The sequence below is a fragment of the Montipora foliosa genome, chromosome 13 (genome assembly GCF_036669935.1).
Source record: "Montipora foliosa isolate CH-2021 chromosome 13, ASM3666993v2, whole genome shotgun sequence".
Lineage (NCBI taxonomy): Eukaryota > Metazoa > Cnidaria > Anthozoa > Scleractinia > Acroporidae > Montipora > Montipora foliosa.
This window is the reverse complement of record NC_090881.1, coordinates 39,274,206-39,290,977: the sequence shown is the minus strand read 5'-3', so window position 1 is coordinate 39,290,977 and position 16,772 is coordinate 39,274,206. Positions and strand designations below refer to the sequence as shown.

The 16,772-nt window shown below is 39.0% G+C and overlaps 1 protein-coding gene across 1 annotated transcript; it reads right to left on the bottom strand.

Moving 5' to 3' along the window:
- Positions 1 to 77: 77 nt before the first annotated feature.
- Positions 78 to 15,364, bottom strand: LOC137983196 (uncharacterized). The gene is made up of 18 exons (XM_068830384.1): positions 15,159 to 15,364; positions 13,077 to 13,454; positions 11,994 to 12,251; positions 11,077 to 11,346; positions 10,327 to 10,617; positions 9,652 to 9,963; positions 8,485 to 8,775; positions 8,035 to 8,064; positions 7,798 to 7,931; positions 5,069 to 5,333; positions 4,558 to 4,668; positions 3,631 to 3,821; positions 3,056 to 3,178; positions 2,649 to 2,719; positions 2,408 to 2,448; positions 2,159 to 2,255; positions 1,945 to 2,044; positions 78 to 990 (listed from the first exon to the last, which is right to left on the bottom strand). Exons 1-18 carry the CDS (start codon positions 15,208 to 15,210, stop codon positions 922 to 924), a joined length of 3,084 nt encoding a protein of 1,027 aa, XP_068686485.1. The 5' UTR covers positions 15,211 to 15,364; the 3' UTR covers positions 78 to 921.
- Between the last annotated feature and the right edge of the window lie 1,408 nt (positions 15,365 to 16,772).

Below are 16,772 nucleotides of genomic sequence, written 5' to 3'. Positions count from 1 at the left end.
GTTTTTAAGCCTCAGAAAACGTTTATCAACCAAAAAGACCACAGAAGCATCAAAACAACGTAAAACATACACAGGGTAAACAACTTTTATTGGAATTATTTGTCCTCTTCCTTTATGGAAATGTCATGCTACTAACACGACCAATATCATGGCACATCCAATTTATATTGTAAAATCGTTTTAGTTCACATGAATTCTCACGCCGAAATATAAATTTCAGGGCCGTAGCCAGAAAAAAGTTATGACTGAGGCAATGTCCATCGTTAAATAGTCTTCGTAGGTATTTTAGGTGTTTATGACGAGTACATTTTGAGGACAACACTGGAATTACGCTTTATTTTAACGAATCACGAAAAGATGACCGAGACAAGTGCATCGGTTTGCCTCATACTGGCTACGGCCCTGAATTTATCTAAGCTGGAAAAATAATCAATAATTCATTGGATGACAGCCATGAGAAAAGCAGTATTTAAGTAACTTCTCCATTCCTGTATGTGCCGATACCGTTAAAATGTTAACCTAATACGGAATTCTCTATATCTAAATTTGAAAATTGTCATCTAGTCGTGTGAGGTAGATAACCAAGCAAAATCACCAAGTATTCAGTACACAAGTGACATACACGTTCGTGGGAGATGTCAATCAATCAATCAATCAATCAATCAATCAATCAATCAATCAATCAATCAATCAATCAATCAACTTCAGATAGGGAGGGGGGGTAGGAGTTCTTGTCACAACTTGTCACAACTACTTCACGTATCATAAAACAAATTTAAGAAACGAGACCCTAAAACAAATTAGAATACACATCATTTACAAATCTACTAATTTAGACCAAACAAACAACATAAAACTATGCCTGTATTTATCACTTAAAAAAAAAACAGACTTGATGAATCACGCGATTTTCTGCTTCAGCTAATCGACTGTAAGATCAGTCATATTAGCATACAACGTTGTGTCGTACTGACTAAGGTTCACATACGTCTGCAAAAGAAAACATCGATTGTGTTAAGAACGTTCGCGCCAATTGTTTCTGCGCATCCTTACTGCGCACGCAAATGCACACGCCACGTCATACACGAGCGCGCGCGCTAAGTAATAAAATGAGAAATGATAGGGCAAAAGGCCATTGCTATAGCTTTGCCTGGATTTAACGGTCTTGGACGTTCTGTGACCCCTATTTTTCTTTCCAAAAACGGATTTTATTTACATTTCTCTCCACGTTGTCCAAAAATGAACAAAAAATCAATGTGGGAAGTTTAAAAAATTTCAAGATTTCTGCTCACGGGACATCAAATCCTGCCATCTTGCGGCTGCAAGGCGCGTGAAACTGTGGTCGCTAAATGCGAACTTGATCTTTAAGGAACCTCACCAGTTGACTAAATTCACTTAATAAGTCCACTTAAATAATATTTGGCAGAGAAGATTTCACTTCAAAGGTTTGATTGCAATATATTTGGGTTTACAGACACTGGCCTTATTCGCTAACGAAGCCCGATTTTGTGACATTTTGGGTGTTTTCCGAGCATGTTCTCTCCAAAACGAAGTCGGTGACTCCCCATTTTTTTTACATTTCTGACATAACTAATTCATCATCTTACAGTGGTAAAAGTTTCAGAAAAAAATCAATGTTGAAAAATTTTCGCGCGAACGTCCTTAAGCTTCTGCATTGATTGTTTAAGCGAACCATGCACCGTATACAACAGTAGATTCAAACTTTTTCGGACACTCAAGAGAGGAAAGAACAAGGGAATATGGTAATTCACAAACAGCTGTAGAAATAATAAGAATAAAACAAGAACATGGATGAGATCTTTTCTTTGGCAGAGGCAGACCAGGTTTTTCGGCTCACTCAAGTATAATCAAGTGTGTGTGCTGACAAGTATTTCAGCGAGGAACAGCTCGATAAGTACCCAGAATCCTCCCTTGATTTCTTACCTTGTGATTCCTCTCCATATCCTTCATTGTTTTCCTCAGCTTTTCAAATGTAGGTCGATCACTTGGATCTTCTTCCCAACACTTCATCATGATTTCATATCTAAATTTTAAGATTGTCACTGCAATATTAGGAGGGAACTTATTGTCAAGCTATTACTCATTTACTTATTACTCGTTACCACAATGAGAAAAAGAAGTCCAAAACGTCACTTACAGTTTGCTATCCACATGTCCTGGCTTAGGCATTCTGTATCCTCCCTGAATTTTATCCGCAATAAGTCTGGCGTTTATGTCCGGGTATGGAGATCCACCTACGGGTATAACGTTCCAGTCTAAATTACACATGATACCGTAATGGAATTTGCATGGATAATAACATTTCTTTAAAATCTCTTGCTGGTTGTCCAAATATTTTAAAGACATCTTTTTTGTTATTTAGTCAGTCCTCAAAAGGAAAGCTCACCTACTGTCAAGATTTCGTAGAGAAGAACGCCATAACTCCACCTTCAAATGGGAGCAAAAGAAAAATGCAGTCCAAACAAATGAAAATGTATAGGAAAAAAAGCATCAACAATAATTGCCTGAACCAAAGAGTTCAAATCCTTGGAGATAGCCATTTGGGTCGGCTGCAACACGGAATTGGAATGGACATTAATCAGCACCGAAAGGAAAAGTTGACTGTGTGTTTAAACAAACATACTTACACGTCACTTTGTGTCGTGTATACGCCGTAAAACAAGGCCTCATATGCAGTCCACTTAACCGGCAACCGGCCCTATGAAGGCAAAACCATCTTGAAATAACTTCAGGGAATAATAATGCAAGAAAAATATAGGCCAGTTTTGAATAGCAAAGATGGCACAAACCAATTATGGTCGGTCAAAGACCTTATTCATAAATGAAGGTCAATTTATAATTCTTTTGTCCGAGTGCAAATTAGTCTACCAAGCCTCGATACCATACAGTGAATTGAAAATAATTGGTGCTCTAAAATGAGGCTTGGTAGGCTAATTTGCACTTGGACAAAAGAGTTATAAATCTGAACACCATTTATGAATAATGTCTATAGTACAAATTAACTTCGCAAACTTTAATTCTGTCATAACTTTACCCGACTTCTTTTGGTATAAATATCATCCTCTTCCACATTCCTTGCCATCCCGAAATCTGTCACCTTACATCTCTCTCCTTCACCAACAAGAACATTTCTCGCTGCCAAGTCTCGATGGATTATCTAAGAGAAATTGTATACGAATGTGTATTACAAAGAGGAGTATCTTTGATCGACAAACTCCACCAACACTAAAGCACAAAGTACAATCAATGGTTCCATGACTAAATGAACTCAATCATGTTTATCTACAACTGACTTGATCAGACTGTGTGACTTGCAATGTTGAATGTATGCCATTTTGATATTGCATTTCCTCGTGGATATCCTCAACTCTATCAACTACAATGAGCACCAAGGAAAGAGTCCAAATAAAACGGAGCACTATGAAAATTTAAACGGATCTCGTCTGGGCTGTTGACAAAGTGTAGTGGAGTTGAAGAAGCAAATCTGGTTTGTTCTTAGGGCGAGTTTTTTACACGAAACCTCCGCACGCAAAGTCCAGTATCCTAACCACTGGAGCATAATGCCTTCTTCCAGTATTTAAGAAGACAACTTTCTCTTCCAGAACAAACCTTTTTCGAAGGCAGGTAGCTCATCCCATCAGCAACATGCCAAGCGAATTTCATTAACTGTTCTGAAGTCAGATTGGTCTGAGGTTTCACATCCGGGTTCTTATAATAAGTGTCGTTCAGTCCTCGGCTTTTTCTCAGGTATCCCAAGAGGTCCCCACAAGGCACATACTCGATTAAGACCATCAGTGGGTCTGTGGAAAACAGTTTGCTTGGAATGAAGGGTCTTTATATGCAACCTACGAGTAACTGGTGTTCTAAGGATTTTTCTTGTTACAGAATTCTCTAAAATCCCATTAGTCTCGCCTTGTTAGCTTCAGAACATGAACTGATTTTTTTTCATAAATCGGTTCGCGCACTTGGCTGTGGCAAGAGAAAATGAGGAGACAGAGAGGTAGGCTCAGGGCGTTGGCCGGGATATGTCATGTCCACGAAAGTTATTTTTAGCCGAGCGGAAGTTTTTGTTCTAGCGGAAGTCTGTCTTCCGAGACGTCCGCATGCAGTCTTTCCTCGCTATCAGATTCTTAGTGAAAAGAGAAAATGGCGGCACACGTGGAAAGCTGATGAATATTTATTTTCTTTCAAACACCAGACCGAGGTTGGCCTGCATGCGGATGTCTCGGAAGACAGACTTCCGCTAGAACAAAGACTTCCGCTCGTCTAAAAATAACTTTCGTGGACATGACATATCCCAAGGGCCGGACCGGAAGCCTCCCTCTCTGTCCCCTCATTTTCTCTTGGCTGTGGCCGTATTGAGTAATGATGCACCTGAGACAATTGCAACATTTTCGACAAGCTCTAGTCTAGTTTGGCTTAACCTTGCCGGTTCTCTCGGACTCTCTATATATTTCCCATCCAATTTTCATCCGCTCTCTATCTTAATATACACGAGAAAAGAGTAGATAATTTGTAATAAGACACGATTTTTACCATCTTCAGTAATGCATCCCATGAGCTTAATCACGTGAGGATGGGGTTTCATTTTTTTCATCAGCTCCAACTCTGACAGCAAATCCTTCCTATCTGATAAAGGAGCATTGTCTAGGAGACAAAGAATTAGAACTGCCAATGGCATCACTCAATATAAAGCAGCTTACTCGCGATAACTAAAAAGCTATTGGAACATGAGAATACCATATTGCGTGTAGGTATTTTGATTTAACGGCTTCAGGTAACACAATATAGAAACAAATATGTTAAGGAAAGAACGACTAGAGGTTTTATGAACATCGAGTAATGTACTATCCGTTTTATTGGAGTAAACGGTATATGAATTGGGAATACAAGCATGAATTTTATTAATTACAAGTGTTTGATATCTTCGAATCATCCGTGACTATATCAAGGCGAGCAGACTCTTCAAGCCATTTGCCATTGTGGGTTTTATATGCAGCAACAACGAATTATTTGAATAATATAACAAGGGTAAGAGGCAACCAACCTTTCAACATTTTTACTGCGACTGTTGTTTTCTCCTCGTTGGTTTTTAAGTTTCTGACCGTTGCCTGGGCAACCTGAGAAAAGGCTCCTTTACCGATGACTTTGATAACATGAACATCTTCGCGACCGACTTCCCAGCTTCTTCCCGACGGATGAAGTGGCATGTAGTATCCACTTCCTGTAGAAGGAGATGCAATCGTCCCTTCCTCGTTCGTTTGTTCGCTTGGGGGTAGTAGGTTATCTTTAACCTGCACAGCAACTGGATTCTGTTAATAAACAACGGGCAAAAGTTACAAACAGACCCTTCTGATAAACATCCACAAATTCATCTCTTCTGATGTTTTGCAATGCAAGCCTCTGTTTCGTATTAGGCCCGTGCGATTCGTCAACCTATGCTTTTGAACACAAAACATGTAGCGAATACGTCAAAAAAATTCATGGGAGATTTTCCAATCATTTTTTATGACTTATTGAAACAAATCTTTAAATAATCAATTTGAAACGTTGGAAAGTAAACGCGATATCGTTATCTTCCCTTTTTTCTCAGTGGCGTCTCTAAACCACAACGTAATGAGGGGCTTGAATAGAGTAATGGTGTTGGGTTGTTCATTGTGCTGTAAGGTGTAGTACCATGCAATGTAGAGTAAGCCCGAATAGTATAGTGAAGTGTTACTGTAGCGTAGTCCAGGACAGTACGAGGTGGCAAAGTATAGTGTATATAGGCGGGTGCAGAGAAAGTCGCATACAGATCGCGTGTGTGTATGTTGTTTTAAATGTGAAAGATTTGTTGCAAATAAAGAAAGGTTAACTAAAAGACATTGGAATAAACGTTTGGCATGCTAACGACGAGAATCAAAGAGCTTGGAGGATCATGGAAGGCTAAAATGGGAGTGGGATTGGCCTAATTCTTCGCTGGGAAGATGGGAGCTGATTATTGGGAATGGGATTCTGCCGCTGAGAAATGGGAGATAAAAAGTCCTTGATGGGAATGGGATTGGCCTTATCAGAGGTTATCAGATAATATTTCCGCACAAACTTCCTGATATCAAATATTTCATAATGATACAATAATAAGTATAAGTATCATTGTTATATAACTGAGTTTTTCCCCTAGCAGCGCGCGCTCTCAGTGGTTACTTCGAGGTCACATGACATCTAACAGTAAACCTGTTTCCCGAATAGAATAATTGTTTTATTAAAAACTCCAGGCTTTTTTGGGCATTTCCCGGGGAAGTATTGTCGACTAAAGCATCGATTTCTACCTCGGTCAATTCCGGTCCACAACGGCTTTTGCCAGCCATTTTCCCTCAGATTTCAGTTCGCTTTAATGCTGACGCGTACTTTGACCATGCTAGGTACAGCAGGTATACGAACTAATAGCCTGTGTCCGGCGAGCCAATTTGAAACCGAAATGTGCTTGAATCCTATCGATTTGCAAGGCCTTCGGCCAGCGATTGTCGTGAGCCTAGTGAAGGGGGTGAAGACTCCGAGGAAGCTGCTGTCGAGGATGTTGATAAATTTAATGATGATGAGGATGATGACAGAGACCCTGAAGGTGAAGTAGACACTGAGTACATGGATCGTACGAAGACATGATTAGGAGACTGCGCCATTCAGAAACCTTTCACGTGCCAGAAGGCGATAACATTTTAGGGTAAGAAATTCCGGCTATTTTGTACCCCGCGCTGTCTTTAGTGCCTCTTTCTGCCCTCCAGTAATCGAATTTCTCGTTTTGAGACATCATTAACTGCTTCATATAATGACATATGCTCTAAAATTATATCTTCCATATTTGACCACTGGGATTTTCAAGAAAATCTGCCTCTGGGACTGGGATTTTGTCCAAATTTGGTCATACTTGTTAATTCAGGATCAAGCTTTCATATATCTAGACTACTTTCAATGGGAGCGACTTCAGAATACCCGGCCACGATTGCGTGACATTGAACGCGTGCTCCCGCAGTCCCGAAGTCGATGAATGTTTGAGCTGGTAATCTATGGCTCCCGCAGTCCCGCACTCCCGCAGTGGAAAAAGGATGAATATGAAATGGGGGTAAAACTGTTGCTCCCGCAGTCCCGCACTCCCGCAGTGGAAAAGGGATGAATATGAAATGGGGGTAAAACTATTGCTCCCGCAGTCCCGCACTCCCGCAGTGGAAAAAGGATGTTAACCGAACCGCAAAATGAAAGCTAAAATTTTACGAGAGTGCTTAGGCCTAATCACTGAAACGACCGCTTAGGCTTAATCAGTAAACGAGTGTTTTCTTCGTCATACGATCTCGTGAAAAGTGTAGTTGACCGAACCGCAAAATGAAAGCTAGAATTTTACGAGAGTGCTTAGGCCTAATCACTGAAACGAGCGCTTAGGCTTAATCAGTAAACGAGTGTTTTCTTCGTCACACGATCTCGTGAAATTTAGGGACCCAAAACAAAGGCACAAGTTGATGAACGCCTTACGGTGAAAGATGAGTGGATTTTTTTGTGAAGTGTTTGAAGTTTTATATTATCAAGAAATAGCTGAAATTAAAATATGTGAGAATTTTTTTTATTTGCGGACGACAACGGGACTGCGGGACTGCGGGAGCACGCTTCTTAAGTATTTATCTTTTGTTTCCATATGCAAATATTTATTGACTGCGGGACTACGGGCGGGAGCAGGCATTTCATGTCACGCAATCGTGGCCGGGTATTCTGAAGTTTAGCCAGATCAAGATCTTATAAAAATCTTACCAGAGGTATAAGATCTCTGCATCTTGGACATGGGCGACGACGCATTTTCCACATTACAACGCAAAGAATGATTATTACTATCACCAAGAAAATGATGATTGAGATGTAAACAGCATGTAAAAGGCTACAGGATCCTAATAACAAAAGAAAGAAGTTGTTTGTCGTCGATGAATGAGAGAAACACCTGCCCTTTTTAGTCGTTATCTCATAAAACCGCACATAGATTCTCTTTGTCACCTGTCTGACTTGCTAAAGGCCTTGGAGTTGCTACGAAAAGGAAAAGAAAACATTTTTCATAAGTTAATAACAGTGCATTTTTACTCGTTTACCCTGCTCTTGTTGATAAAAATAAAATAAAAAAATCAGCCGGCAAAACATATTGTAATAATACAAGGATACACGGTTGTTCCCACAAGAAAGGCTCATTTTAATTAATGTTTATTGCCAAAACAAAAGGCAAACAAGCAGCGAGTAGCAAGGAAACCAAAAATGATAAAGAAATAAAACTTATGGCTAAAGGCACCTAGCTGATAACGGCTACAAGACTATTGTCTTTGTTCTGAGTGAATTAACTTCGTCACGCTGCCTCTCGTTATAATTAGCTGTTGTTTCTTTGCGTCTGCATAGTAAATATGCTTTAAATGCAGATACGTTAAGCCAAACAACTATTCAAGCAAGTATACTTACCTCCGATGTGTACTTCAACCGTTGTGACATTTTCTTTAGCGCTCTCGCCATATTTATTTGTTGCTGTTACCACAAATTCATATTTCCCGCCATTTTTTACTTGGATATTGTATTCACGCCTGGATGTTTCTTCTACAACTGCAACTTTTGTCCACTTTTCATCACTTTTAATTCTTCTGTAAATAAAGTACCTAGTTATTGCTGCCCCATTTTCTGTCGGTTTTTCCCATTGGATAGTTATTTTGTAATCTTCTGCCTCAGCTTTGATTATATCTACAGGTTCTGGAACATCTGTGAAAGAAAAAACTAATAATACTACTACTACTAATAATAATGATAAATAATAATAATAATAATGATAATTAATAATACTACTACTACTAATAATAGCAATAATAATAAATTAATGAACAGTTAATTAATGCAAAAAAGAGCAGGTGTGATAAATGTAGAAGTCCGAAACCAAAAATGGCGTAGTCTGAATAGCAAACGTCCCTGTATCGGTGAAGTTCAGCTCCAGCATAACTGTTGCTCTTCCCTATCGGAACTTTTGGTTAGAACGATGTTCGCGACATAAAGACTAGGAATCGAGCCTAAATGGCACGCGGGTAAGTTCTTGGTGCTTCGCTTTGCAAAGCCCCGTGGAATTCCACACAACTGATCAATTAGAATCCCTTGGGAAGAATAACTTCCCGACGGTCGGGAAGTTATACTTGCCAATCGATTCTAAGCCGTATGTGTCTTCTTTACGTTAGAAATACACCTTATTCCAAAATGGCCGCTGATTTATGCGGATACAAATTGGCCCTTGTTGCCTCGTTCAAGATAAAATATTCTTTTGAATTTTAAGCTTAAGAACGAGGCATCAAGGGCTAATTTGAATAAAAACAAAAGAATATTTAAATGGCGGCCATTTTGGAATAAGGTGTATAATTGCCCCGCTACAATAGAGTGGTTTTCACGTGACGCCACGGCGGCCATGTTGGTGTACCCAACTAATCCTCCTGGAATTGAGCTCTATTATAATGCAAACGTTTTCTTTTGTTTCGGTGGAAAAACATAGTTGCTGATCACGTGAGTGAAAGCACTATAAGCTAGCCGACTATTTTGGCTTCTGTGAATCACATATACGACACTACAAATAAATGAAGCGAGGTTTTCACTTACCGCCAAAAACCACAAGTTTTCTGATGTTCTTTTTTTCTCGCAAGCTTTCACCACGCCTATTTGTCGCAGTTACCACGAACTCATACACCTTATTTTTCTCCAATTTAACAACAACTTGGCGCCTTGATAGGTCCTTGATTTCCTTTATTTTGTTCCATTCTCCTACTGTACCATCATCATTTACAATTCGTTGGTACACTGAGTACTGTGTGATAGGTGCTTCGTTGTTTTGAGGTTCATTCCAATTTATTGTCACTTCAACGTTCTTTGTTTCAAAAGGAAAACCTATAATTTCCACGCTACCTGGGGCATCTGAACATAATCAACATAATTATTAAAAACACATGTCAATTTAACGCTTCTTTAAGCTTTAAGAAAAGAAAACGTTTATAATATCACAAGCTTTGTGCAAAGACAAATTGTCCTTACCGTAAATGGGGAATGGAAAAGAATTAGATATAGCTTCACGATCGTATTTCTTGCTTAAAATTTTTTACGCCTCCGTCAGCTCTCAAGCCAAAGTGTGATTTCATGAGACCAGCCATCCCACTATGCAAGGTCTGGGAAACCACAATTCGTCCACACATTGTTTAGAGATGGAAAAGCCCTTGAAGTACAGATCCCGGAAGCAATATCAATGCGTGGATGTTTCCTTTACTCTATGAAGATCCTCACCTTCAGCCTTTGTCATCACTTCCTTTTCACTTGCAGCTCCTTCATACGCCTTATTCATGGCTGATACTCTCAGGGTATAGTTTGTGCTTTTGATCAGGCCTTGCACAAAGTGTGATTTAATAGCGGCATTTGTGGTCTTGTTCAGAATTTTGATGCCCCCCTGAAGTATAATCACGACATATCCGGTGATAGGACTTCCCCCATCATGGTCTGGTGCAATCCATCTAACTGTGAATGACGTGACTTTAATGTCGTCTTCTTGTGTCGTTATCGTTGGTGCGCCTGGTGACTCTAAAGAAAAAGTGGAAAACCTTTAACAATTCGCCTTTCAAGCAAAAGTAGGGATAGGGGAAGCGTAAAATAACAGTGGTTATGGAAGGTAATATTAATTTCACTTGACAAAGCCTACAACTAAACGGAAAAATAAATTGTGCCATAATACCTTCTGGAATAAAGAGCATTGAAATGAGGCCCCTGGCCAAACATTTAGAGTTGCAATGGTAGTTACCAGCGATTAGCCCGAATCATCCTTTGAATAACACGGGCATGATCTTGTGTTCCAGAAGACTAGGACTGAAAAAGTACTATCCAAAATATCATTTAATGTGTATCTTGAAGAGCGTTTTTGCTCTATTTGGTGTAGTTCTTTCATTTAATGTAGTCTTTCTTCTAAAGACACATTTTTCTTTTTAAGTTTCAAATTTCGTTTGTTTTCGATGAATAAACAACATTATTGGGACATGTACTTACTGATTTGTTTCAAAAGAACTGAGGCTATAGCAGTAGAGCCGATGCTGTTGTTAGCCTCGCAAGTGTATTGTCCGAAGTCTTCATCACGATGCATCTGTATAGGTGCAATATTCAGGTTGCCGCCAACTATCTTGATTTCAGTTCCATCAGGTGTTTTCCAAGTGATTGTTGGGGCTGGAACACTATTTGCTTTGCAGACAAAATTAACTGTCTGTGCAATCCAAGACTCGTGTGGTGATACGGGTGAAACTTTTTCTATGTATGCTGGGTCTGGAAATAACCATAATCAGTAAGTAAAGAAGCAACCAATTCGCTAAACAGCACGCATAACACTTGGAGAAGAACCAACCAACAACACAAAAGACTCCCGGAACTCTCTTCCAGAATTACTGGCTTGGGATGACTCCATAAAGCATTATAAGGGCGGACTCAAACGTCACATAAAGAAATGATTCATAATATTGTAGTTATAGACTCCAGTCATACTCAAAATAGTCATGAACATATCTGAAATTAATTGTGCATTGGCATACAAATATACTTTTGGAGATTTCACATTTATTTGCAGTTTTAATATTTTCTGAACTTAGCTTGATTTGCTCGACAGTAGATAAAATAACAAGAGAAATTTGGGAAGAAAAGGAAGTTGTTGGCATCCTCAGGAAAAAAACGTGCAAGTATTGAAACAAAAGTTTAAATTGTTAACAAGAGGAAAAAATAAATAGAGGATCAGGGAGGAAAATCGATGAAAATCAGAGATTATGTTTTCCTGTTTCTTTCCTTTTTTATTGTTTTTGTTCTATTTTCCTTTTTTTTTGTCTGTTACTGTTAAGCCATTTTCTTCAGTATTCCATCCCCTAAATTGAATTTCTCATAATGTCAGCATTATTTCTAAACATGTTATAAGAAGTACTTACAGGTAACTGTGATATTAAACTGTTTCTCCGTAATTCCAGCAGAGTTGTTAGCTTTGCATATGTACATTCCTGCTTCTGCCCTTTTTATTTCGCTGAGACTGAGGTAAGCTGTTCCTGACCCCAAACTCCGCACTCTGCCATCATGGCGCCAGCTCACACCTGGGTCTACTTTTCCTTTTGCTGTACAACTTATGTTTAAAGAGCTTCCTTCCCTGACACTTATGCTTCCTTCTTTTGGATGAGTAATGTTTGGTTTGCCTATACAAATTTGAGGAGATTGAGTTCCTGTTAGTTACCTGTATAGAAACTTGCCTTTTCACTCAATCGGTTTAAATATTCAAATGGACTCAAACATACCAATTTCTCGCCGTTTAATTGGCTGAGCTAAACAAACTTAACTGGACTCACACCGTTATGTCCACATTCAAACTTGACCATTTTCGCGCTTTACATGATAACAGTCGATAGCTGTCGTGACAATTAAAGACCACCAACATAGACCCACTCCATGCTTTATCTTTGTTTGTTGTGAGTGTTTGTCTGAGTTTAGTCGCAAATTTCTGCATAATGGACTAAAGTCAGCATGTTGATAATCCATGATTTTCTTTCTCTTACTGGGTTTCAACAGGATCAAGAGCCTAAATCGTAGCGGTCAAGTTGCAATTCCGTATCAGAACCGTTTTCTTGAGGAACTTGACAAAATGATACATTTAGATTTGGTTGATCCGATCAGATGCTTCCAATTTCTTGGTTTAGGGTTGCGGTCAGGCAGTATATCAAAATAGCCGCTTCTCTAATCCGTCTCTAAGTAGTTGAGTCTTCCCTTGCAATAATAACCAAAACTAGCATAATAATGCTTTGCTACTTGTCCCGAGGTGATCACCCTGTGCAGTACTTTTAGCCACCCTCCCAAAGTTGCCGTGCTTTTTTATTCTGATACCTTGCACCAAATTTTATAGACATTCTTACATTTCTTTTAATTAACAGCGGAGTTGTGTTGATCAAACAATATTTTTGAGAAAGGAAGGAAACATGTCCTTGTATTTAACATCAATGGTTTGTAAACAGTATAATTTTTCTAACCTTCCAAACTCAATTCCACATGGTCATCTTTTCTGACAGAATCATAACCTTTGCGTTTGTAAAGCTCGCAGGTATAAAATCCTTCATCTTCCCTTTTGATGCTACTGATGGTAAATATGGCCTGACCAGAGGACGCATTACCAACAAAGGCTCCACTCACACGTTGTCTATAAGAGGCTGGAGCTCGAACTAATACTGAGCCATCAGGCAAGAGAACTACTAACTTGGTTTGAATTATGTGGTATTTTGGATTTTTTAGGCCCCAAGAAACTGTTGAAACTCCACCAGAAAAGCTCCACTTGAATGATACAGAAGATCCAACAGTACCAAAAATACTTTTTCCATTGTATGGTGATGTGAACACCATTTCACTCTTAACTGAAGAAAAAAAATAGTAAACGAGTCGAAATCGTGGCTCACAATAGACAACATTCATAATGAAAATATGAACGTAAAGGTTAAAGAAGGCCTAAAGGCCTCTAAAGGTGCGAACAAAGTAATTCACATATTTATATAACGATGCTAATTATCAGCGTGACCAAGACCACGGGCACATGTAGCCTGGGCCTTGGAAAGGGAGATTAGACTAGAGGAAGCTAAGTAAAACGAGCCAATGAAAGCCATACAACGCTGTCCCCATTGACGAAAAGAATAAAGACTGAGTATAGAAGAATGATGGCGATTCCGAGTCCTGTAATTTCCCTGAAGAAAGAAATTAATATAATAACGTAAAGCCCATCGTTAGGGATTTTAACTAACCACGCAAAAAAAAGGGATGATTTAAGCAGGGAACACCCTTTGTGATAGCCTTTTGTTGGCCTGAATCAAGACTTGAAAGTACTATCTCTACGGAAAGCAAGCACATGCAGGCATATAAAGCACTGATTTCTTTTCCATGGGTAGGTCTAATGCCAACTGCTTGGCTCACTATGGACAGCGTTTTCATAGCATAGTCTAATAAAAAAGGAACACTGCTTCCAGGTTACTTCTAAGCAATCTTGAAGTCGATTGCTTATGCTTGAAATACTGGACGAATGTCGACTCAAATGTGTGCTATTAATTGAAGTATTTATTGACGATTTGTGAACCCATGACTTGTGCGTTACCGGTGCCTGTTCATGTTGAAGTCACAATTACGTAAGCTTGATAGTTCAATTAAAGGAGATCTGAAGTCTGTTTCTCGAAGATCCCGAAGACAGTTGGGACCCGAAATTGCAATTCGTTTTTGTTTTGGAAAGCTGGTCGTTTAGTATGTTTTCAAGATAACCAAAAGTAAAATGATTTTGAGAATTGAAGACACAGAGGGAATTTCGATACTCCACTGTTCATAGTATTCCGGGACTTTTGAGAAACGGGCCCGGCCTGCACTCGTAATCTCAGACTTCATTCATTTGTCCTATTTGGCTGCTGCCAAAGTAGAACTCATAACCGCGATGATCATTCAATACTTATTGTGGCCTCCGTTTGTCTTTCTTCAAAAATATGATTTTCAAATATTCTTTGCTTATATCAGTGCTCCATCGTCCTTGGTCATAAATGAATTCAAAATGAATGGATCTATGACAATCGATTATGTTCGACCTACGTATTTGAAACTAAATATGAACAGTTCTGCTTAGGTTGTCGACAAGTTGACGTCTCGAACGAGAATCATATCAGCCTCATCATTATAGATACGGCAAAAAATAAGCGTCCTGCGGCTGATAGACTACCTATTTCTTATAAACGTTCATGGGTGACATTATTAATCGTAATTGATCAGCAATGCGGCTAATGTCTGCAAAAATCAGTAAAACTGAAAGCAATACTTTATGCTTATAAGCTTATTCTGCACGTACATACGTCAAAATGTATTATTCTGAATCTAGTGATATGCAACCTGAAGACTTTTACATCCTGTGATAAAATGAAATGTAAGTGATATTAAAAGAAACACTAAATTATCAGGTTTTTTTTTATCAAGGGCTCATTGTATGAATAAGTAATTTTCGGCTCATTTTACTTTTCGCAGTACTAAATATATGACGGAACGATACGTAGAAACATTGTTTTCGTTCGTAAGAATTCGATTAATAGACCCACCTGATACTTGCATGACAGAAAAAAATACAAAGAAAACACCCTGTCCATTCATCTTACTCGAAAAACCACTCTGTTACAGTGGGAAGTTAAGCAGACATTTCAGACTTTGTAACTGAATCCCCTTTGCAAAAACTCCCCGAGCTCTTTCTTTCCTTCAGTATGACCTTTCTAATTGCTTGTGTCACGCAATTTTTTTTTACAGACCGCTGCCTATTGCGAATAAAATGAAGGGCGATTTTTCGTTAAAAAATGCTAAAACCTGCTCCTTTCTTTATTCAGCCATCTAACATTTCAGGTCTACACGAGTTTTTACGGGGCTTAAATGTTTTTGCCCTTCCTCCCCATCAAAGGGAAAGACAAAGATAAGGATAACAGTACTGGAAAAAGGGTCATATATGACTTTGACAACAACGCCACTAAAACAATAGCATTTAGTGAGCAAACCAATAGACCTTTTAGGCAGATACGGCGGCCATTTTGATTTCTATTGTTTCGAAAGATATTACTGGATGCTCAGGGGCAAATTAATGTGTATTTGCCCCTGGGCATCCCATAGTATCATATCTGCAAAAAAAGGTCTATTGCTTTGCTCGTTCGTTTCGACGTTTTGTACATTTGGTTCATTCCAGTCTCAAAATCTTCGATGTGGGAATGACCATATCTCGCGTTGCATGTTTTATTTCTTAGATTGGACCCCTTTACTTTCTCTATATACGTGTTGTTCGTCGACGACATCGACATTGAACACCAACGAAAGAGATTCGAAATTTAAATCACGTCCTCCTTCAATGCGCGCAAGCGCTAAACCCTCAGGTCCTAAGAACTCAGGGGAAAGAAATAAAATAATAATAATCATCATCATCATCATTATCATCGTAAGAAGAATAATAAAGTTTTCATTTTACTGACCTACAAAAAATATTTAGCAATTATTCACCGAAGTGGAGGTGAATAGTAGTGGATGTCCGTCCAACCGTGTCCTACAGCTATTGCATTAGCTATACGACGTTGGGCAGATTTTTGAGAAAAAATATTGCAAAAAGATTGGTTAAAGGTTCATAATATCCGCTATGTGTGAACACATCCGTAAAACATTTCTAACAAAACATGAGGGTCTGCCCCAGCAGTGTGTTTATGTGACAACTACTGTCTTTCGCATTCTTCGCATATCATGTAACGCTCTCGGGGTTAACTTCGGGCATCAAGATCAAGTGTTATGCGTAATTAAGTATGCACCCAAACGCAATTCCCTGTTTATGTTTTTACTTTTATTTCCTTTTGTTTTTGTCACGGCTGTTATACGGTTGCGAGTTTAAACCCACTAAAACTGTTGGACGATGCTATCGTACATTTACACTATTCAGCCGTAATTTTTTTTATTGAAGCCATGGTGATGTCCATATCACTGTCGATGCCCAAAACGCGGGGATGCCCGTATCATGACAGCTGTGCCACCACTCGGAAGAGTCAGTTCGAAAGGTAATTCGATCTTGGATTATTTCCGTGGCAAAAAAAAGTTGGGTTGCATCCAATCGAAGGGCGGGAAATCTCTCTCTAAGACTCTCGAAATAATAATAAGTAGTTTCTTCGAAATACATTTTAAGATAAAAACTA